The sequence below is a fragment of the Stegostoma tigrinum genome, chromosome 31 (assembly GCF_030684315.1).
Source record: "Stegostoma tigrinum isolate sSteTig4 chromosome 31, sSteTig4.hap1, whole genome shotgun sequence".
Classification (NCBI taxonomy): Eukaryota; Metazoa; Chordata; class Chondrichthyes; order Orectolobiformes; family Stegostomatidae; genus Stegostoma; species Stegostoma tigrinum.
The window spans coordinates 11,101,950-11,126,004 of record NC_081384.1 but is presented as its reverse complement, the minus strand read 5'-3'; the positions used below and the strand labels follow the sequence as shown (position 1 = coordinate 11,126,004).

The 24,055-nt window shown below is 42.6% G+C and overlaps 1 protein-coding gene across 7 annotated transcripts in view; it reads right to left on the bottom strand.

Moving 5' to 3' along the window:
* Positions 1 to 1,400: 1,400 nt before the first annotated feature.
* Positions 1,401 to 24,055, bottom strand: part of LOC125466355 (gap junction delta-3 protein-like) — a 38,295-nt gene continuing 15,640 nt past the window's right edge. For 4 of the 7 annotated variants that reach the window (XM_048560755.2, XM_048560750.2, XM_048560754.2 and 1 more), the window contains exon 2: positions 2,959 to 4,361. In XM_048560755.2, the coding sequence (XP_048416712.1) occupies positions 3,477 to 4,325 (849 nt within the window). In that variant the 5' untranslated portion in view covers positions 4,326 to 4,361 and the 3' untranslated portion in view covers positions 2,959 to 3,476. Of the gene's footprint in view, positions 1,754 to 2,958; positions 4,362 to 4,866; positions 5,067 to 24,055 lie in introns of those variants that run through there. The other 3 variants (XR_009442837.1, XR_009442838.1, XM_048560753.2) reach the window with 3 other exon arrangements.

The window sequence follows — 24,055 nt, the reverse complement described above, 5'->3', positions numbered from 1 at the left end:
AGCACTGCCTAGAAATGGGGTGGAGGCAGATTCAATTGAGGCTTTCAAGAGGGCATTGGATATTTTTAGATAGTTTTTTTTCCCTTCATTCATTTATGGGGCAAGGCATTATTGTCCATCCCTGATTGCCCAGAGGGCAGTTAAGAGTCAACTACATTGCTGTGGGTCTGGAGTCACATGTAGGCCAGACCAAGTAAGGATGGCAGTTTCCTTCCCTAAAGGACATTAGTGAACCAGATGGGATTTTCCCCAATAATTGACAATGGGTCTACAGTCATCATTAGACTCTTGATTCTGGATATTTTATTGAATTTAAATTCCACCATCTGCCATGGCAGGATTGGAAATCAGGTCCCCAGATCATTATCTGGGTCTCTGAATTAACAGTCCAGCAATAATACCACTAGGCCATTGCCTCCCTTAAAGTGTGCATTGATATTGGGAAAAGATGAGCTAATAGAGACAGTGTAGGTATGATGGACCAAATGGTCTCCTTCTGCAGTGGAACAGCTCTGTGATTCTCCTGTTGTTCAAAGACCCTGACTGCAGATCAACTGAATTTCTAATCTCAGCAGAGCGAGTACCAGTGCACAGCAGCCTCAACGAGGAATGTACTGGAGAGGTACAACTCCTCCCTCTCCTGCACTAAACATGACAATTCACTGATATAGGAACCTAAGTGAGCAGATTGCTTGTGCTCCCCTGTACCTCTGAGAGCCCAATGTCTAGGGGCTGGGAAGCAGGGGAGAGGAGAGAAATGAAATTGTGTTCTGTTGTCCATCCTGGAAATCTGGTCCTGCAGAATCAAATTCCGTGTTCAAATGATCTGCGCCCAAGGAGTGGGAAGTGTGAAGGGCGGCTAAATTTCATAGATGAATGGGCCGTTTCCAGGGGAGAACTGCGTCACTCTGTCAACATTGACTTTCAGTGTGAACTCATCCCACGTGCACTGCTGCTGAGCCAGTAACTTAGAGCAATGCTTGAAAGTTCAGACAACGAGGAAAGTTCACTGGTCTGTAAAGGGGAGCAAAAGAAGAATTCCTATTTTCACATTTCAGATTTGACGCTTTGACCTTTCCTGGGGATTCCTGAGTTTTGCCAAGTAATTTGTATGCTGTGATAACATTTTTGAATGGAACATGGAGGCAAGCCATGCCTGTTACATCCTCACTGAGAGAGACAGGCTGTAAACAGAACTGAAAACCAAAGCACAGTCTCTCCCCAGGGTGATCCTTATTTAATTTCTGAGCAAGACTTACCGTGCAGACGGAGGTCAGTTTTGCTCTTTTCCAGGAGTTTACAGGGCTCTCCTTCCGGGAAGGTAAGATTAACTGACGGCGCCATCTGAGTTTGAGTTTCGGGTAATGTGCCTTGATATACAAACATGGAATGCCACACTGTTTGTTTAAAAATATTGTTTTAATCACATAAAAGGGATGCAGAGTCAAAAGCATCTCCTACAGAGAGTGGACAATGAATACTGCCAGGAATTTGAGCATAGTTAATGTCACTCTGTTACGGTACAATGTTGGTACCAGCCAACTTCAATTACAAAAAGGTTGTGGAATTCTGCATCCCCCCCCCCATCCTGCTAATAATGCTGTGATTTTCTTTCTTCTTCTCAGCTTTCATTGTAGCATCATGGCGCTGACTTGTTCTCACGGCACGTGACCCTTCGTCACTCTCTGGTATCTCGCTCAAATCCACAGGGACCATTCACGTGATTGCCCATCTCCTCAACCTCAAAAGTCTTCTAGTTTCAAAAAAAAACACAACATGCAAATTGTTCTCAACGCCTTCAGTGGTTTTGTCACAGGGAGAGGTCGATTCCCAGAGACTGCAGGGAAATTCTGCAGCAAGTTGACTACTTTGCACAAGCGTGAACCCTGTTCTGAGTCAGACCCCTGGCTCACCAGTATCGTAGAATCCCCGCAGTGGAGAAACAGGCCATCAGGCCCATCACATCCACACCGGCCCTGCAAAGAGCAGCCCACCCAGATTCTAGCCCTGTAAACCTGCATTTCCCACCGCCAATCCATGTAGCCTGCATAGCTTTGGGCTGTGAGAAGAAACCAGAGCAGCTGGAGGAAGCCCACGCAGACACGGGGAGAATGCCTGCGGAGTTTCCACAGTCACCTAGGGGTGGAATTTAACCCGGGCTCTTTGTGCTGTGAGGCAGCAGTGCTAACCACTGAGCCATTGCACCACCCTGAGCAACCCTAGCCAAAACCCCCGCTCCACAAATACCCTTCCTGCAAAAACCCAGCTAAAACTAACCAGACCCACCTTGCATTGTGAGACATTTGCACTCTCCCACATTCATGTTAGCTACTGAGTCAGTGAAGTGATTACTGCCAACATAGTGTGGCTATAGCTTATAGGCTTTTGCCCCAGCAGACTACTCCTAATGCCCATTCTGTTTCAGTGAGGTCCCTGTAGACTTAATCAGGCACTGTAATTGGTAAAAGGAAAGGAAAGGAAAGGTGTTTCCTGTACCAGTTTAAGAAAAAAACTCTCCATTGGCAGCTACCTCACAGATCGAACATATTCTGCTGCAGTCAGTTGAATGAGGGACTCCATGAAATCGCTTAAGCCACCAACCAAACCCCTTCCTCCAACCTGACACCCCATCACCATCCCTACACTCCACTCCCTGAGGAAATTTTCTCCCTGCCCTTTAAACAAAGGTGATCATCAATTTCCAGAATACCTTGTTAACTTTAACAATTTCCACTGTTCGACAGCCATCCTTTCCATCACCACGAAATGATTAGGTAAAACAAAGTAAAATCACAAGCAAGATAATAAAGTGTGAGGTTGGATGAACACAGCAGGCCAAGCAGCATCTCAGGAGCACAAAAGCAGACGTTTCGGGCCTAGACCCTTCATCAGAGACGGGGATTCATCAAAAGCTCTGATGAAGGGTCTAGGCCCAAAACGTCAGCTTTTGTGCTCCTGAGATGCTGCTTGGCCTGCTGTGTTCAGGCAGCCTCACATTTTGTTATCTTGGATTCTCCAGCATCTGCAGTTCCCATTATTTCTGATACAATTTTAACCCCACTGCGAAGCCTCTTTCAGGGATGCCTGACCTGAAGAAGTTACCCTCCTCCCTCCGGACCAACCTCAGGGAATCTCTCTCCCACCTGCAACTCCTCTCTGATGAAGGGTCTAGGCCCAAAACGTCAGCTTTTGTGCTCCTGAGATGCTGCTGGGCCTGCTGTGTTCATCCAGCGCCACATTTTATTTTCTTGGAATTCTCCAGCATCTGCAGTTCCCATTATCACTGATAAAATCACAAGCATGTGGACAGAGAGCAAGTGGAATTGAAAACAGTTAAGTTTGTTCGGCTTTCCATTGAGCCACAGAAGGTTCTGATCAGACCTGATTTTGCACTTGTTAAGATTTCAGTCTCTTTTTTGCTGAGACGTTGTTCAGTATGAAAGTCCATGACCAATCAGATCCTATACCACTTCCTCTTAGATATGAAGAGGGGGTTTCTTTGTACTTGACTGTGAGGATCTTACACTGTTGCTGCTACCTAATGATTTGCTCTTGTGAGAAGACTCCACGTCAGAATAGTTGGTGTTGCAAGTGACTGTACTTTTCTTCTCCATTAGCCGGACTGCGTGGGGATCCCTCCCTTTCTCATAATTACTGTTTGACCGGTTCTGTTGCTCGCAGGCTTTCAGTGGCTTCCCACAAAACAATTTGCGAAAAACGTGCACCAATTCTACAAAGCTAACAGTCGCAGAAATGACACCAATTACGAAGTAGAACATTAAAAAGACTGTCTTCTCCATTGGACGGGAAACGAAACAGTCCACTGTGTGAGGGCATGGGAAGCCGAAGCAGAGAAACTGGGGTTCGATCGTAAAGCCGTATATTAAAAACTGAGAAACGACGAGGCCGATCTCAGTGAGCAGACGCAGAATCACATGAATCAAGTAGAATTTCTGTAATTTTGGCGGATCAGAGGACAGCCCTTTTCTTTCTTTGAGGCTAACGTCGTCTGGTTTCTTCTTAGAGGACTGGTGTACAGCATAGACCACAAACAGTAGGGTCGGGATGGACAGAATCACGATGTGAAACATCCAGAACCTAAACGGTGAAATAGGAAAAGCCTTATTGTAACAGACCTGTTTACAGCCCGGCTGCAGCGTGTTGCAGATAAACTCCTCTTGCTCGTCCTCAAAAATGTCACTGCCCACCGTGGCCAGGACGAGCATCCGGAAAATTACCATCAGCAGGAGCCAAATGCGACCCAGCATGGGCGAGTGGTTCTTGACGGAATCGAGGAGATCGCTGAGGAAGTTCCATTCTCCCATCGTGTCCAACTTTCTCCACCGCTGTCTGCTCAAAACCTGCAGCAAGGGACCAAAATCATTTATCAGAGACGCACCGAGTGATTCAATTAATACTGTCGATATTTTCATTCCAGCTTCTCAGAGATGGCATTACACACCCCCAGAACTGATGGCACTTCAACCTGGGCCTCCTGACTCAAAGGTAGGGACACTGCCAGTGCACCACAAGAACCCTACTAATGGACACCATCCACTCTCGCCTTATTATTGCTTGTTTAGCATTACACACTCCTAATCGCTGGAAGTTCGATTAAGACTGATGCTTGCAGTTGACTCAGATTCCCATTCAAATGGCTGCACTGAACAACAGTCCTTTAAATATAACGGCCTGCCAACTCCAACCAGATGGTTTTGGTTGATGAAATTGAACTCAGATTCTGAAGAGAAGTGGATTGAAACACAGTATCACGTATCTGTTGACTTACAGAAGGACTTCTACTGCAGCCCTGGCTACCCCAGATAAACACATCACTGCTATACATGAAAGGACAATGTCACACACCTCCTCCTAGTTCTTCAGTCAGTGGAAGATTGCTATCAAGACTAATTCGACTGGATACATCTACAATAGAAGCAGGAGGAGGCCATTCAGCACTTTGAGTCTGCTCCACCATCATAGCTAATCATTCAACTCAATACCTAACAACTCCAGGTACCTGTGATGAAAACAATACACCACCTGCTTCCAGGCTTGAATGTGACACAGCAGAATAAGGTGTCATGACCACAAAGGGTTTTTACCAGGAAATTAGGGGATGGGGAGGGGCATAGAAAAGTTGCCAGGATACATCTGTTCACTCTTTACCAGGTCCAAACTTGGAACTGAAATACTGATGGTGTCCTGTTCTATAAAATTCTCATCATGCCTGTGAAGTGTTGCTAAGGAACATGTGTATTAATTCTATCAAACAAATACAACAGTGGAGCTCTGAAGCAAGTTTTTCAATAACTGAAACCCTGTCATTTGGAGAAAACATGATTATAGGTGGTACAAATGCCTAAGAAACGGCAGCATGTAAGAATGCACTGAAACCTCTAATCTCTGTCATAAATGAAAGTGCTTAGTTGCAAGGCATTCCATTGATCGAGCACTTGTTAGTATTGTACTATTCACTATTGAGGAAATGATTGCTTTGTGTAAGCAATTCCTGCTTCCCCCTTCAACACACATGATTGCAGTCATCCCAGCTACTCTGCAGAGCCTGACTGCGGGTTCTGTTCTCTATATAAATGCAGGTTCTTGATATCCATTGACGCTGCAAGTAGCTGAAACCATGTGGATTGACATGGACAGGAGAGAATTCAAGCAATCTCAGTTGCTCGTCATCTCCCACTTGCCCCTCCACAAATGAAATGCATCTCCCAATAAACAGTACCACGCTTTGCCCCCTTTCAGTCTAATTGGAGCCATAGGTTTAAGTCTTTTTTTAAAACTCATTGCTGGAGTAATAATAAATCCTTCTGAGGCACATCATCAGTACCGCTGACAAATGGCTAGCACAAAAGTCATTAGTTCCTAATTAGATTCAGTATGAAGTGCTGAAGGGAAGGGTAATTGGGGGCAGGAGAAGAATTCAGGTTGATCGGCCCTCAGTTGTGATATTCACTCAGAACAGTAGAATGCAGTCCCTGCCACACCCTTTGCTCTGATTATAGCACTGGCCCTTCAAGCAGCCAGTGGCTGGATTAAAGACTTGGCGTCTCTGTTGATTTCACAGCAACAGCTGCCCCACCACAACTGGGAAAGGCTGCAGGGGGAACCGCGGAGCTGACAGAATTCTTACCATACAAGATGCTGAAAATACTGGCAAATAAATCATGTGTGTGCGTCCAAGACACACCCCACATTTGCCTCCTAATTAACACAAATCCTGGGGGGTGCAAAATTGGCATTGACTACCTGTTTGTTTTTTTATCTGTAAGGAAGTAGTTGTCGATTGCGATACCTAAGCTGCAAACTGATGAAATCTACCCCGTGAATCAAAATATTTATTCCTAATATTTCTTAAAGAGCACTTTCCCAGCCTGTGTCCTAAGCTGCCTCGACAGCACACACAAGGGATCGCCACCAGCCTCACACTGTGCTGATTCAAAAATGTATCAGTAATTCATCACCATTGCTGCATTAAAATGCTACAAGTATCTAACCTGCACTGTACATCCATGGACTGCACTAGGTTGAGGTGACAGCTACTCCCCCACAGTGAGGCTGACCAACAATACTGACATCCCGTGAACAAATAAAACAGAATTTGTGCCAAGGAAGAGGTGACACCATCCACAGTTATGAAGCTTGTCTCGATTAAGAATTCTCCTTATTGAGTTGAATAGCCTTAGCACAATAGCAGTTCTAACTATAGAGAGAATGGAAAGAAAATTTGCCTTATGGTTTATGTTAATGAATGGGGTGTATTTATGTAAGGAATGTAAGAAAACATTGACAATTTCATGTTTGAACATCCTCTCAAACTGGGACTGCAGTTGGGCTTTCAATTATTACCAGTGCTGATGAATTGGGAGAAATGGGAGGAAAATTAACAATGGCTTTTATCAAAAGGATGAGCTGATGGCATAAATCCTGCACGTGCATTTGTTTTTTTTTATAATGGTTATCTTTGTTTTTTTACTGGAAAGGCAGTAGCATAGTGGGTAATATCATGAGTATGTAATTCAGTGACCCAGATAAATGCCCTAGGGTCAGGGTTCAAATTGCACCAGTGGAGTTCCATTAATGCATCCGAAATATAAAGCCAAGGTGCTAGGAAACCACTATCGGTGATTGTAATAATATCCTACAGGAATCCTCATCCAGTCTGGTTGAAATGTGACTCCAGACCAACAGCAATATGGATGACTCTTTATGAATGGGGAATGGGCCACAAATGTTGTCATTGCCAGCAATTTCTGCATTTCCCCTGAAGATTAAAGAAATGAGTTAGACCATTCTGTCATCATTAAGACTGCAAACACACAGTGTGATAGAACAGGCAACTAGGCACACATGAGAACAAGCAAATGTTCAAAGGTAATGGTGCCTGGGACAATGGGTAATCATAGAACAATCTGGAGGGGACTGACAGCAATTCAGATTAGAAGAGAAGATTAAATTTGTGTTATTACTTTATTAAAATGAATTAAATGACTAAAAAACCAATTCCATATTTATGCTCAGTAGTAAGAATGCCTTGCTGGTTTCTATGACATAGTAATTAGGGTATTGGAGCAAATAGTTTCCACGGCATCTAACATCAAGCTCCTAGGCACCTCAGACACAGTGGCATTGATACTAGCTCTGACTTCCCTGCCTATTTAGCTGACAGACATTCCTGGGGAGATGTGCCTGGTCAGAAATGAAAAGATCAGGCAATTAGTGGGCTGTTGACAAGTCTTTTCCTGAGGCTAAATATGATCTAAACTCCCCTGGGAGCTCTCCCTACCTCTCCAGAAGTTTGGACATTCAATGTGCAAGTATTTATTGTGTTTCACAGCTGTTGTTGGTCGCTATCCATTTGCGTGAGGTCAGCACCAATAATATCTAAGAATTTGGGCATGTCTGACCAGCTCACATCCTGAATTTCACATGGGACACCCTGGCTTGTTCGTCCATAGCCTACCACACTGGGAATCAAACAATTTTTTTTTATTCACTCTTGGGATGAGAGCGTCACTGGCCAGGCAGCATTTATTGCTCATCCATAATTGCCCAGAGGGCAGTTAAGAGTCAACCACGTTGCTGTAGGCCAGACCAGGTGAGGATGGCAATTTCCTTCCCTACAGGGTATTAGTGAACGAGATGGGTTTTTACAACAATTGACAATGGATTCATGGTCATCATTAGACTCTTAATTCCAGATATTTTATTGAATTCAAATTCCACCATCTGCCGTGGTGGGATTCAAACCTGGATTAACAGTCCAATGATAATACCACTCAGCTATCACCTCCACAACAAGTGTCAAATGGTTACAGATTAGAAGAACACTTCAGCCTATTGTATCAGTGCTAATTCCATTAACTGCACTCATCACCTTCTCCCTGTAGCCCGCAAATGTTTTCTATTCACAGAATCACAGAAGAGTTATGGTGCAAAGGAGGTCATTTGGCCCATCGTATCCACACTGTCTCATTAAGTGAGTATCATTGGCACTAGGGAATGTCTCGTTATTTTTCACGACATATCTCGCATCGTATTTTTATCATATAATCATATAGCAAATATAATATAGCAAATAATCATCCAATTCCTTCTTGATTGCCTTCATTAAAGCTGTCTCCCTGACACTTCCAGGCAGTGCATTCCATACCCTAAATATTTGTTGAATGAGCACGTTACTTTTCTTCACTTCACCATTGCTCCCTCAATCGAACTGCAATCACCACCATCCAACTTGGTATGATTTCAGCCCAAGTCTATTATGTGGGACTCTGAATGGATAAATCTAGCAAGAATGTGACTACACTATCGTCTCACCTTATTTAGATAATAGTCCAATTCCCTCTTGAAAGCTACAATTTTACCTGCCTCCAAAACACACACACACTCAGGCAGTGAATTCCACATCCTAACCACTTGCTTTTTTCTTTGTTCTTGTCACCTTAAGTACAGCTGCAGGACAAATAATCCAGAGGTGGAGGCTAATGGTCTGGGAATATGGGTTCAAATCCCCATCATGGCAGATGGTGCAATTTGAGTTCAGTCACTCAGGGAGATTGTGGGATGGCAACAATGGTAATGAAACAGCACGAGTAACCCAGTGCTCCAGCCTAATGCTCTGAGGAACAAATCCTACAATGGCAGATAGCAAAATTCTTTTTTTTAAAAAGAGTTGTGGCACCTGTGTGTTTTGTTTTACAATCATATAAAATTACATCACCAAATTGCTGTAATCAAGTGTGGGTCATTGTGCCAGTGTAACTCTGAACCAGCTATCAATTGACGTGGAGATTGTGACAGATATGTACAGTTCGAAGCGTTGTTGAGTGATGACTGTCCCTGTGCTTTGACCTGAAATTCTTCTGCACCTCCCAGCTACCAACTAACAACTTTGGAATCAAAGTACAGAGATGGAAGCAAATTCTTTCCATCTCGACAGTCACATGATCAGACCATTGAAAGAAAAGTCCTTCTCTGAGCAGAAATATTGTTTCAAATCTCAACAATTAGCTTAACTTCACTGCTTCTTACCCCTTCATCCTCTGTCTATTCCTTTCTTTTCCACCTGTCCTCTGAATGGACTTCCATCTCCTCTAGATTGCTCCATTGCTCCCTATTGTCCCCTTCCAACTTGTCACATCTTCTTGTTGCATCCTGGGAGTAGAGTCCTGGTGCATCAATATCTCAGCTTGAATCTAAGAACTGGTTTAAAGGCCAGAGTGTTACCATCGAGACACTGAATTTGGCATTTATGGTACAGTGCTGGAAAGAATTCCACACAATCTGTGCCCTTTTCCAGAAACTGGGGGCAACTGTATGCTATATTTTTGACCTAATCAGCTTTCCACCTTCACCACTGGGTTAATATCAAAGGTTAATAGCTGGAGGAACGTTCAAGAACATTTTGCAACATCGTTGATTGTCATAAAAGCATGGAACTCAAACAAAAATGTCCCATATTTTTTGTCTAACATCCAACTATTTTCCTGAGTGTGTTTTGAGCCAGCTTCAATGGGATGTGGGCATCACTGGCTAATGCCTGCATTTGTTACCTAGGCCGAGCTGCCCTGGAGAAGCTGGTAGTGTAACACCTTCTTGAGTAGTTGCAGTCCATATGATGTATGTACACTATGATGCTGTTAGTGAATGAGCTCCAGGATTTTTACCCAGCAACAATGAAGGAATAGCGATATATTTCCAAGTTATGGTAGTGAGCAGCTTGGAGGGGAATTTACAGGTGGTGGTGTTCCCCCCATGTATCTGCAATCATTATCCTTCTAGGGATAGAGATTGTGGGTTTGGAAGATGCTGTTGAAGGAAACTTGGTGAGTTGATGCATTTTCTACTGCTGACGCGCTTCGGTGCTGGAGGGAGTAAATGTTGAATGCGAGGATGAGGTTCCAATGAAGTCAGTTGCTCTGTTCTGAAATTATCAAGCTTTTCGAGTGTCATAATCAAGTTATTGGATCATGTGCACTGTACTCCCCCTCTCCTGTCCAAATGTGCTGTCTACTTTACAGAGAAGCTCCCCTAGACCATGATAAACCTTCCACTATTCTGGCATTTTGTGTGTTAAGTCTTGATACCTAGTGTGAGCAGGCTATCTATTTGACCAGTATAATCACTGGTATTCCCTGACTTCAACACCAACCATGAATCCAGTGAAGATAGTAATGAGGAACAGAAATGCCTGGCTCTTCCCCCATCAATTCCAAAGCTTACCAGGTTCCAAGGATGTGCCACTACGTCCCTGCATTGATCCCACTTTCTCTGTCTCATACTACATTTTCTTTGGAGCTTCCACATTCCCAAAGCTCTTCAAACCCTTCTTTCCACCCATCTCTTAAGGGTTGTTTGTTCCTTGCTTCCTAGTTCTTGTTACCTGCTGTGTTGACATTAACCTGTTGGGGATGATCTCATGTTTTCTAGGATTTGAATCTATTTTTGAGATCTGCTTCCACCTTAATCTGAATGTTCTAATATTTGCCAAATGTTTTGTTTTTCACTTCTTGTGACCAGTTGCTCCTGTTTGACTTACAGTTATGGTTCACACAACTAATTGGGTAATTATCATTGCAAGTAACTAGTTTTTCAACAAGCAATCAGTCCTACTACCTGTAGCGTGCCCGGAACTGTGGTGGTTAAAAAAAATTCAGTTTTGCAGAACAGTACTCCACTTCTGTCTCGGTCTAAATGCAACACTAAAAGAACTTGAACTTATGAGAGTCTTTTGTGACCTTGAGATGTCACAAAACACTTTCCAACCAATGAAATAATTTTGAAATGTTATAATGTGGGAAATACAGCTGCCAATTTGTGCATAGCAAGCTCCCATCAACATTAATGTAGTATTAACCAGATAAACTTGCTTTAGTGATATGTGTTGAGGGATAAATCGCAAGACACCAGGGTGAACTCCCCTTCTCTTCAACATAGGGCAATGGGGATCTTCCACATCTACCTGAAGGAGCAGAAGGGATTAGGGTTTAACATTTTATCTGTGTAGCACCCTTTACAAAGACACTGGGAAAATTATCCTGGATAATGTGCTCAAATCTCCAGAGTGGGGCTTGAATCTACAATCTTCTAACTTAGAGGAAACAGTGGTGCTATTAAGACTCTGAATATGGTCTTTCTGCTCCTGCTGTGGTAAGAATTCCACAGAGTCTGTGCCTTTATCCAGAAACTGGAGCAATGCTATGCTTTAGCAGCCTATGTTGGAGGCTGAGGGGTGACTTTAATTGAGGTTTATAAAATCACGCATAGGGTGAATAATCATGGTCTTTTTCCTTGGGTGGGGGAGTCCAAAACTAGACAGCATATTTTTAAGGTGAGAGGAGAAAGATTTTTGAAGGGGTGTGAGGGGTAATTTTTTCATACAGAGGATGGTTCGTCTGTGAAATGAGCTGGCAGAGGAGGTGGAGGCAGGTACAATTACAACATTTAAAAGGTATTTGTATAGATATGTGAAGAGAAAGTGTTGAGAGAGATATGGGCCCTGGGACTAGGTCAGATTGGGATAACTGATCAGCGCAGACGAGATGGACTGATGGGTCTGTTTCTGTGCTGTATAACTCTATGACTCTACATTGCTTTCTTCCTTTGCACTGGTTTAATATTTCAGGCAAACAGCAGGAAGAATGTTTAAGAACAGACCATATGATAAATCCATCATCTTTTATCACCAAGGCAATGATGTCATCAACTCCCCAGTTCGACTCCCGACTCTCCTGTCCCCAAAACAAAATGCTTAGGGACAGAGGCTTATTCAAATCAACTGTGAATTCTCTATGTCATTACCCTCATAATAAACTCAGTTCTTCTCTCTATTTATTTATTTCCTCCTCTTGTGGATGCTGAGGCATCCTGGGGTTCAGTACCAATGGTGCCAGTAATGTTCTGGAATCCCAGCCAAGTTATCACTCTAAACATCTAACATTAGTCGATGATAACACAGTGTGGAGGTGAAGCCAGGCTGGAAAGCTGAAATTTCAGGTCAGGAACCTTCTTTGAAGAAACATCAGCTTTCCTGCTCCCCTGATGCTGTGTTCCTCCAGTTCCACACTGTGTTATCTCTGACTCCAGCATCAGCAGTTCTTACTGTCTCTGACATTAGTCAAATGAGTGTGGCTGAGGGCTCCAAGCCAGAATCATCACTGAAATATTTCTCTCCCCGTGCCTCTCTCAATTCCTGTATTGACTGAGTTGCATCAGCAGAATGACTGCCTTTCATTGTAGCAGGGCTGGATGATATAGGTGCTGCTGTCGAAGCCAGCATTTAATACTGCATCAGAATGGTCTTTGACATCTACACCAACACCATTTCCAGTGGGGACTGGGCAAATCACTGTAAAGGAATCGTAAGTTGATTCTTAATATCCCAATGGTCACCTGTCTGAGCTCAACAAATTCAGCAGAGATCAGGCAGTGTACTTCCTGTCTGTTCAGTAAGATTAGCAACAAAGACCAATACAGGAGTGGCAAGCTCCCCTCCACATCACATACCATTCTGACTTAGGAGCATGGGGAAGCAATAGCTTGATATTATTGTCGCTGGACTGTTAATCCAGGTAAAGTTCTAGGGATAACAAAATGTGGAGCTGGATGAACACAGCAGGCCAAGCAGCATTTTAGGAGCACTAAAGCTGATGTGTCGGGCCTAGACTCTTCATCGGTCTAGACCCAAAACGTCAGCTTTTGTGCTCCTGAGATGCTGCTTGGTCTGCTGTGTTCATCCAGCTCCACACTTCGTTATCTCAGATTCTCCAGCATCTGCAGTTCCCATTATCTCTAAAGTTCTAGGGACCTGGTTTTGAATCTTTTGTTAGAATTTGAACCCCATTATAAAATCTGGAATTAAGTGCCTAATGATGACTGCAGACCCACAGTGACGGGGTTGACACTTAACTGTCCTCTGGGAAATAAGGGATGAACAATAAATTCTGGCTAGCCAGTGACACTCGCATCCCTGAATGAATATAAATTAAAAGCACGGTGGCTCAGTGGTTAGCACTGCTGCCTCACAGTGCCAGGTTTGACTCCAACCTCCAGCAACAGTCTGTGTGGAGTTTGTACATTCTCCCTGTGTCTGTGTGGGTTTCCTCCAGGTGCTCATGTTTCTTCCCACAGTCCAAAGATGTGCAGGCTAGGTGGATTGGCCATGCTAAATTGTCCACAGTTTTCAGGCTTGCATAGATTAGATGGGTTATAGGGGAATGGGTCTGGGTGGTATGTTTTGAGGGTCAGCGTGGACTTGTTGGGCTGAAGGGCCTGATTCTATGATTCTAAGAAAAAAAGAACATGAGTAAGCCATTCTGCTGAGTACACCTGCTTCAGCTTGGAATTACGTCATAGTTTCTTCACTGGTGCTGGGTTAATTCCTTGAACTTTGTCTCCGTACCTGTACTATGGATGTACCCAGTCATCAACAACTTTCAGTAGCAACAAATATTAGCCTAGCCAGCAACAACCATATCCTAGGAACAGGTTAAATTTAATGAGTTCTGATCAGCTTTTCTTTCAAATATATTGCTATACTCCATTTTTGTGGAATTGTTTGGTTGTTTCTAGCTATGGGTTCTCAAAAACAAATCATTGTTGAAATGTGCTTACTGCTAAAAGAGCTGACCTGTATTGTCGCTATAAAAATATCACCAAATTAAAATTATATCACCGAATTGCTGTGATTAAGGGTGGATCATCGTGCTTGTGCAATTCTGAACCAGCTATAGATGTAGAGATTGAGAGAAATATGTACAGTTCTATAGAAATATAATTCAGTGATGTCTCTCCCTGTGCTTTGACTTGAGATAGAACATAGAACATAGAACATTACAACACAGTACAGGCCCTTCGGCCCTCGATGTTGTGCCGACCTGTCATACTGATCTCAAACCCATCTAACCTACACTGTTCCATGTACGTCCATATGCTTGTCCAATGACGACTTAAATGTACCTAAAGTTGGCGAGTCTACTACCATTGCAGGCAAAGCGTTCCATTCCCTTACTACCCTCTGAGTAAAGAAACTACCTTTGACATCTGTCCTATATCTTTCACCCCTCAGTTTAAAGCTATGCCCCCTCGTGCTCGCCCTCACCATCCTAGGAAAAAGGCTCTCCCTATCCACCCTATCTAACCCTCTGAATATTTTATATGTTTAAATTAAGTCACCTCTCAATCTTCTTCTCACTAATGAAAACAACCTCAAATCCCTCAGCCTTTCCTCGTAAGACCTTCCCTCCATACCAGGCAACATCCTAGTAAATCTCCTCTGCACCCTTTCCAAAGCTTCCACATCCTTCTTATAATGCGGTGACCAGTACTGTACACAATACTCCAAGTGCGGCCACACCAGAATTTTGTATAGCTTCACCATAACCTCTTGGTTCCGGAACTCGATCCCTCTATTAATAAAAGCTAAAAACTGTACGCCTTCTTAACAGCCCTGTCAACCTGGGTGGCAACTTTCAAGGATCTGTGTACATGGACACCGAGATCTCTCTGCTCATCTACACTGCTAAGAATCTTACCATTAGCCCTGTACTTTGCCTTCCGGTTACTCCTACCAAAGTGCATCACCTCACACTTGTCTGCATTAAACTCCATTTGCCACCTCTCAGCCCAACTTATCTATGTCTCTCTGCAACCTACAGCATCCTTCGTCACTATCCACAACTCCACCGACCTTAGTGTCGTCTGCAAATTTACTAACCCATCCTTCTAAGCCCTCATCCAGGTAATTTATAAAAATGACAAACAGCAGTGGACCCAACACCGACCCTTGCGGTACATCACTGGTCTCCAGGATGAACATTTCCCATCAACTACTGCCCTCTGTCTTCTTTCAACAAGCCAATTTCCGACCCAAACTGCTATATCTGCCACAATTCCATTCCTTCGCATTTTGTACAATAGCCTATTGTGGGGAACCTTATCGAACGCCTTGCTGAAATCCATATACACCACATCAATCGGTTTACTCTCATCTACCTGTTTAGTCACCTTCTCAAAGAACTCAATAAGGTTTGTGAGGCACGACCTTCCCTTCACAAAACCGTGCTGACTATCCCTAATCAATTTATTCTTTTCGAGATGATTATAAATCCTATCTCTTGTAACCTTTTCCAACACTTTACCAACAACTGAGGTAAGGCTCACTGGTCTATAATTACCAGGGTTGTCTCTACACCCCTTCTTGAACAGGGGAACCACATTTGCTATCCTCCAGTCATCTGGCACTATTCCTGTAGACAATGACGAGTTAAAGATCAATGCCAAAGGCTCGGCAATCTCCTCCCTGGCTTCCCAGAGGATCCGAGGATAAATCCCATCTGGCCCAGGGGACTTATCTATCTTCACCTTCTGAAGGATTTCTAATACCTCTTCCTTCTGAACCTCAATCCCACCTAGTCTAGTAGCCTGTATCTCAGATTTCTCTGCATCACCGAGCTAATTACTTCAGAATCAAAGTACAGAGACAATCGCAGTTGAAACAGAAACAGATTCTTTCCAACTCAACAGTCACATCATCAGACCATAGAAAGAAACACCCCTGTCTGAGGAGTAATAATGTCCCAAATCTCAATGAACAGCTTTACGTCACTGCTTCTTACCCCTTCATCCTCTGTCTATTCATTTTCTGCCATTTTAACCATTTAAGGTAACACACCACTGTAAATTTTATCTTTGGTTAAAACAAGCATCAGCTCAAGTGGAGAAGCATGTTCCATCTTGTGGATTTTGAGAGCTTGTTGTACTTTTTCTGGAAACGTCCATAATAAAGCAAATCTTTAAAATGAACGGTTATGCACAATAAATCCAGAGGAAGCATGTGATCAGTAAACTAACCAACATGGAACTCATAAACAGCAAAGAGATCCCACGGTTGACCACAGCAGATACTAGATATCTATGCAATGCTTGGCCACGCTATGTTATAGGGTGATTATAGGGGAGAGAAGAAACAGAACAACAGGATTTTCCATAAAACATTCTCAAAGGGGTGTCTGGTTGCTTTCCTGAAATGTCTCCCAACCAAAATGATGGGCTTCATCTGAATTTGGATGCACAACATTTATCCCAGACCTGCTGGGTGAATCCCTGTCACATCTTGACTCTGCTCTAGGGTTCTCTCCAACAGTTCTGATTTATTTCTTGTAGGTCCCAAGCCTTTCGGGGGTTTAGATAAGAGAGTTTGAAAGGAGGTGAAACTTTCTTTAACCTGCCACACTGATGTTAGCTTTATGCATTTGCTATGTAGCTCAATACACCACTGCAAAAGTGTAGCTACATTTTCATCACTGAATATCAGGTAGCCTCTAGCGAGAGGGTATTAATAGATTCTCCAATTAAAAATGATGGAAGAGCCTGGAGGATATATACAATGTTACAAAGCAGCTTTAGCCAAACATGCCTGGGTCTACTACAACTGACTGTAAAGAGTCAACCAATGGTACATGCAGCCAGTTAGAGTGGAATGAATTCAACTGGGAACGTGGAGCTCTAGTAATTCAGTGGCAGTGTCCCTACCCCAGAACTAGGAGGCCCAGGTTTAGGTTCCACCTGATCTAGAAATTTGTAATAACATTGCCGAAAATGTCTATAACTGGAAACCTACGATAGACCAGAATTAGAGGACTTCAGATATTGTGGAGGGCTGTGAAGTTGAAGGACATTATCGATAGAGATAGGGAAGGCCAGGCTGCAGTGTGATTGGCAAATAGAGTTGAATATTTTAAAATGTTGATGCTGCTTGATAGATTAATTATTTGAAGGTCACACTAAATGTGCAATGTTATGTGTCTGTGTGCTTGAAACATAGCAGAAACTAACATCTAAACTGCAGATCCACAGCAGGGCACCCACTTCCCATCTACACACTATCATACCTCACTGGTAAAGCACTGGTATCAAGTCCCATTATTCCTGGAGACATTATAAATGTAAAATATCTTATACGAGTAAAACAAAAACCTCCTGATGAAGGGTCTAGGCCCGAAACGTCAGCTTTTGTGCTCCTGAGATGCTGCTGGGCCTGCTGTGTTCATCCAGCCTCACATTTCATTATCTCCAATTTACCTGTCTTTTAGCCCCAGGCCAAGAGAAAGCACCGAGCAGGTTTCTGAACACGACTGGAATTATAAATAAATAGATTCTAGTTACAGGTGAACAATTATAAACTGTCGACATGTAACTCTATTGGTTGAAACTCTAACCCCTCATGAAACTCCCCCTACACGGGGCTACAAACAGGTGGCACAGTGACTCAGTGGTTAGCACTGCTGCCTCACAGTGGCAGGGACCCGGGTTCAATTCTACCCCCAGGCAACTGTCTGTATAGAGTTTGCACATTCTCCCTGTGGCTGCATGGGTTTCCTCCAGTTAGCTGGATTGGCCACGTTAAATTGCCCGTAGCATGCAGGGATGAGCAGGTTGGGTGGATTAACCATGGGGAATGCAGGTTTACAGGAATAGGGTAGGGGCTTGGGTCTGAGTGGGATGCTCTTTGGAAGGTCAGTGTGGAATCTATGGGCATTTATACAGCACCCTCAGGTAATTGCTAAGTGGCTCATATTCTCAGGGGTTGTTAAACCATGCTTTACAGTCAATAAAACATTTCTGAAGTACAGTCAATGCTGAAATATAGGGACCACTGCAGCTAATTTGCAAGTGCCCATGAACAGGGATGAAAGAAAATACTAAATCATTCCTTTAGGGGATTGGTTCAGATTGTGTCTAGCCTCATGTGCATGGGGATAATTTTACTCCTTATTTTCCACTGAAACAGAGATGGAACTTGAACACAGCTTGTAAAATGCCTCTTTATCTTATGTCTTGGCTTCAGTGAGATTAGAATTTACAAAATCATTCAATAGTTTGATGGTTCTTAATTTTCCTGTGAGTCAAGCTATACTGACACCTTTCCCTTAAGATTGTTTCTTACATTCCTACTCTTTTCAGCAATGGTTAAGTTTTGTATACCTGGGGTCAAGGTCCAACAAAGACCAATAATGTGGTCAGAATCACAGGACATATAATTCAAGGCAAAACCCAGATGCAGGATGCTTCTTGGGGAATTCTGGCAGGTTCCAGTCAGTAATCCAAATATAAATCAACTTGTTTAACAAACACTCTAAATCTTCTTAAGTATATAAATCATGCTCCTGCTTCCCCATAACTTTCCTTACGTCAGTGAAAATGAGTCCACTTTTTATTCCCCCAGTGTGCCCTGTGACGCAACTTCATATTCAGCCCTTCCCCCAGAAGTCCTGGAATTATCCAGGCCACTTTTCCCTGCACCATTTCGAAAAAAACAGCTAGCCAGCAGTGCACAATTCACATTGTAAGTGTAACCTTACCGACGATCCATACAAAGTCAGCATAGTTAGTTTTTTTTAAAAAAAGACTTTTGGTCAAATGCTCTCGATATGGATTACAGAACATGTCGGCAGGAAAGCTCACTACATATCATCACTGCATATCATCAACCAAATGCAGGGGCTGCTGTTCGCAACAGTCTCAGTTGCAAACATCCATCAGGGACATTGTTTTTCTCCTTATTTAGGAAAAGCCATCCGAGGCTTCTGAAATGAAAACAAATACATTCCACCCACATTAGAACAGGGTCCCTGCAGCCAAGCTTTTTTTTGTGAGGTACTTGCTCAATTGAAATTTTCCATATCACATGCACAAATTCTGATAGGAAGACAGAAGACACTGGGGTGTTGAAATGAGGAGTGGAAGCAATTGTGTCTGGAGCACTGGAGGGAACACGCGAGACGCCAATATCGATACAGTCCATTAAATTCCTTTTGTAGCCCCCCCATTGTAGGAAGTTACTGAACAGAGTTCAGGAGGAAGCCACTCAAAGCAGTCTCACTTACTACATTTGTCTGCTATACAGCATTGCTGACAGAGGTCAAAAGCAGTTCAGCTATCTGTCTACTTCATTTTCCAGTGAAAGTTAACTGAGACTGAGCTCCCTGAAGCTGGGGAAAGATAATTTTGGAAAAATATCTCCAAACTTCCAAAATGTAGACTTAGCTCTCAGGGTTTGCTGTTTCAGCTCCAAGGAAGTAACAGAAAAACTCAGAAATAAACTGGGTACAGTGTTAAAGCCATGACTATTTATTGAGAAAGACTGGTTAGAAGCCGAGAGGGAAATGTGACGAGAAGTCTTAAACCAGCCAGGAATTCCTTAACATTTTTAATTTGTATCGATGCGCTGGATGCAGAGGTCATTTGTAAAGCCATTAACATCCAGTGGGGCTAAATTACTTTGGATGTGCAGAACATTAACAGGCCATTTGGCCCAATCCAAATGCTGGTGCTTATGTTCCAAAACTTCTTCTCATCTAACTAGCAACATTGTCCTCTATTTCCTTCTCTTTCGTGTACACTGCCTCGCTTCTTTCTAAATGCAATTATAACCATGCCTCCCACATACTTTCCCCATTGTGATTCCATTTCTCAGATTGAAAATACCAAGAAATGGGGGTGGAAGGGATAGTGGGTGTTGGAACCGTGGGGCCAGAATGGGTGGAAAGCTTGGAAACCAATGAAAGGGAGAGGGTTGTGTGGCTGAGGAAGACAAAACCTTCAAGATTTCTTTTATTTGTACATTTTCATTGGGTTTCTTGGAACAGGATTCTGGATCCAGAAATAATCAATCTGTTAACTCAACTTTACCAATAAAACTCTGCAGATTTAAAGGGGTCTCGCAGTTGTTAATTAATTCTCCATTTGAATCCCACTGCAGCCACTGAGGAATTCAATATCTTTTCGACACCTTGAGCTATCACCAGAGGCCTGTGAAGCTCATGATGTTGCATGTATCTATCTGACACTTACATTCACTTCATCCACTCCCTCCACAGTCGTCATTCTTTACAGTTAAAATAAAACATTTGAGATCAGATGCCAATCTGTTGTACAAACCAGAGTAATTTGTCAGAATATTAGTCGTCTTCATAGGATCCTGTTTTGTTTCTTTGTATTTGTGTCCAATGATTCAGCTTCTTACAATCTGAGCATTGCTTTTCCACCCCAACACTGGATTTCCTTCCCTTTCTTTCACTTGGAGTCTGCCATGATCCATATGTCTGCCCTCTAGCTTTATCTTTCTGCTGATCTTTCTGATTATACTTTTTTCAGCTATGTTTGGCCTGGGCTGTCAGCAAAATGCAAAGCTTAATCAGTTGCCCTATTAATACTTTAATTGATGATTGACAAGCTCAGAGCTCCTGCATCACATCGATAACTTTCTTGAAATTTTCTCTTTATTTCCTCTCAGATGTGCAGTCGCTGCACAATCCCTCATTCCCAAGACAATCCTATTTCTGATGAATTCATCTTCCAAACATTCAAACGCTCAAGATTCAACGAGGTGTCTCAGTGCTGTCACATACTGACAAATATTTCACCTTTCTTACAATAAGGGCAAAATACTGGATGCTGGAAATCTGAAAGCAACACAAAGTGCTGGAGAAACTCAGCAGGTCTGGCAGCATTTTTGGAGACAGAAACAGAGTTAACGTTTCAAGTCTGATATGAATCTTCTTCAGAAAGACTCAAGTCCAATTGCCTCAAGCTTGTTGCATAATTCAGTTAGATCACAGCTGATAGTTGAGCAATGTAGTTTTGCTGATTGCCAAATTTCTTTTGCGAACGACAAGTATTTTTACCTTGCTCATTATAGTTTTTTTCTGTAGTACATAACTGGAGTATTGCTGAGAAAAAAATAATTTTGCTGAAGCTTCTCCCCCTTTTGTTTCCAAGCTCAAACACTAACAAATAACTGAAGTAAAGATTTCAAATTCGGGCTTCAATGCATTCAATATTTCTCAGGAACAGTTTTTTCAGTTCCTCAGAGGTCAGGGTGTGATATCACTTGTAACACTCATTCCCCAGCACTTATTGTAGAATTGCTATTTTTACTTGTTCAGGAGATTTTTATTTAATTCTGTAGTTTTCTAATTATTTTGCCGCTGACACTGAAAGAAATCCCAATTCTATCACAAATCTCCTTTCAGTTTCACAGAAGCAGGGACTGGAAATTTCAAAGCCATACTGACTCACCTGGTAGTACAAACTTGCAGAGTTAATTTGCCAATTATTCTGTGCTGTTTCCCAAAGCACCTGGATTTCTTTTTGAAAACATGCTCCCAAATGCAGCTGTACATTTCTGATGCAAATTTCCAATACTGCTTTCATGCTTCCACACAAAAAGGCAACAAATGGTCACATGACTATGACAAGTAACAATGTGCACAATACAAGGTACAAACACATTTCTCCAAAATGAAAACAGGCTAAAACGTCAATGTTTGGGAGAGGGAAAAGTACAAACAGCAGAAGAGAGGAATGTAAATCCCAGACACTGAAAGAGACTCTGACCAAATAAGGGATAGTGGGAATTGCTGATGCTGGAGAATCTGCAAATAACAAGGTGTGGAGCTTTCTTGCTCCTCTGATGCTGCTTGGCCTGCTGTGTTCATTCAGATCTACACCTTGTTATCTCTGACCAAATAAGAGTCCTTTTGCTGAAATGCAGGAAGTAGGTTTCTTCACTTTACAATCTTGCTCACCTTTTCTCCTGAAAACAGAAGATTTGAAAAAAAAATACATGCCCTGCACCCTATCATGTCTCTTTAATACAGCAGTACAGGTCTTGAGATAGTTTTGTTAATCCTGAAGCAAAGCATTGCTTCTTGAGCGACATAAACTTTTATGGTTGATACCAACTGCCAAAATCACTTTTGATCAAGGTCAAAAATTCACCTAACCCATATTGACTAAAATGTTTGTCTTGAGAAACACTAATGAACCATTGCCTCAAGACTGTTGCATAATTCAATTCGATCGCGGCTGATAGTTTAACAATGTAGTTTCAGTATTGCTGATCTGCTAACTCGTTCTGGTATCTACAAGAATTTTGACCTTGCTCAGCATAGTCACTTGAGTATTGCTAGAAAAAGATACATTTTGCTGAAGCCTTTCGGCTTGCATTCGTCAGGACAATTCACAAGAATACCAACTCAAATGTGTTAAATGTGGCCTTGCTAGAACATTTTTCTACAAAGAAATCTGAGAAGATGGTGGCTGATCCAGTAGTGATATGTCCAACTACATAGGTTGATACTAAAATCACATGTAGACAGATCAGGTCAGGTTTACTACAATCCAAAAGCTAGATGATTTCTGGGTTGTCATTCCAGCAGCTCAACTAATAGACAATGTGTTCCTGTGTTACAAACACACACACACACACACACACACACACACACACACACACACACAACAGAGACACACACAGACCCAACCTCTGAATAATAAACATGTATCCACTTTTATGTGGGTGTTGATATCTGCCCATTGAACACCTGGGCCACGATGAAGAAGAGATAGCCCCAATGTTACAAAGTGTCTCCTACTCACCTGCAGGAGGGACATGAGATACTGAATTGAAGGAGTTCAAGCAAGTAAGTCAGTTTGGAGTTTCTCTCCTAACACCTGACTTGACAGTTGGCCACAAGACCCTTACAGATGTTTGGATGTTCTCTTATCATGGCTAGGGACAATCAACTGCAACTACAAAACTAAACTGGTCACACTTGCTGAGGTCCAGTAACCACGACTGTTTAGCAAGTGTAGCAAGTTTGCTGTATGGTCCAGCTAACCAATTAGCTCATTGTGACAATCAGTTTCCATGCCTCTGCATAGTTAGGTGATAAATGGTTGACAGTGGGAAAGGGAAGGATTATGGAAAGCTACACTCATCAGCCAGGGTGAAAAATGTCCTCTTCTGGTCCATTCTGCGAATTGTAATACAGTCTGGATGGTTTATTTTATTTAGTCGTACTGAAGAACTTTAGTAGGATGTATGGAATGTTTCCTTATGATTCTTAACTGCAGCTGACTGGTTTTTACAGCTCCATAATCTTTTCCAATGTCAGTCATTTCATGGGTGAATGACCCAGAATGCATTTGACCCTGCAGAAATCAGCATTTCTCTCGTTCTCTGATTTATAATTCTTTCTGTTGGAAAGTTTCAAAAACAAAAGAGAAAATGGGTTTTTTCTGGACCAGTTTAACTGGAATGACAATCAATGCAATGTGGCTACACCATTATTCAGTGCTTGACTATTTGTGCTATGAGCCTTTAAGCTTGTTATGGTGTTTTCTTTGCCTTTGTAACAGGACTGTGATTCACACTGATGGTAGGTATTTGCAAGTATTGTCAGCTTTTCTGGTCCAGAGTGTTTCCTGCAAGTATATATCCTTCATCTTCCCACACACTTTGCTACTGTAATGTGTCGATTTCAAGGGATTTCTGTCAAATTAACAGCAGTCAGTTGTGTCTGACTGATTGCATGTTTGCACTTAGGTCAGGAGGTTGAGGAATGATGACACACTCCCAGTACAGTCCTGACAGGGACAGGTGCACTGCTGAATGTTCTATGTCTCACATGAGATGTTAAACTGAGCTCCCATCAACTTTCTCAGGTGGATATTAAAGATTCCACCGCACGATTGT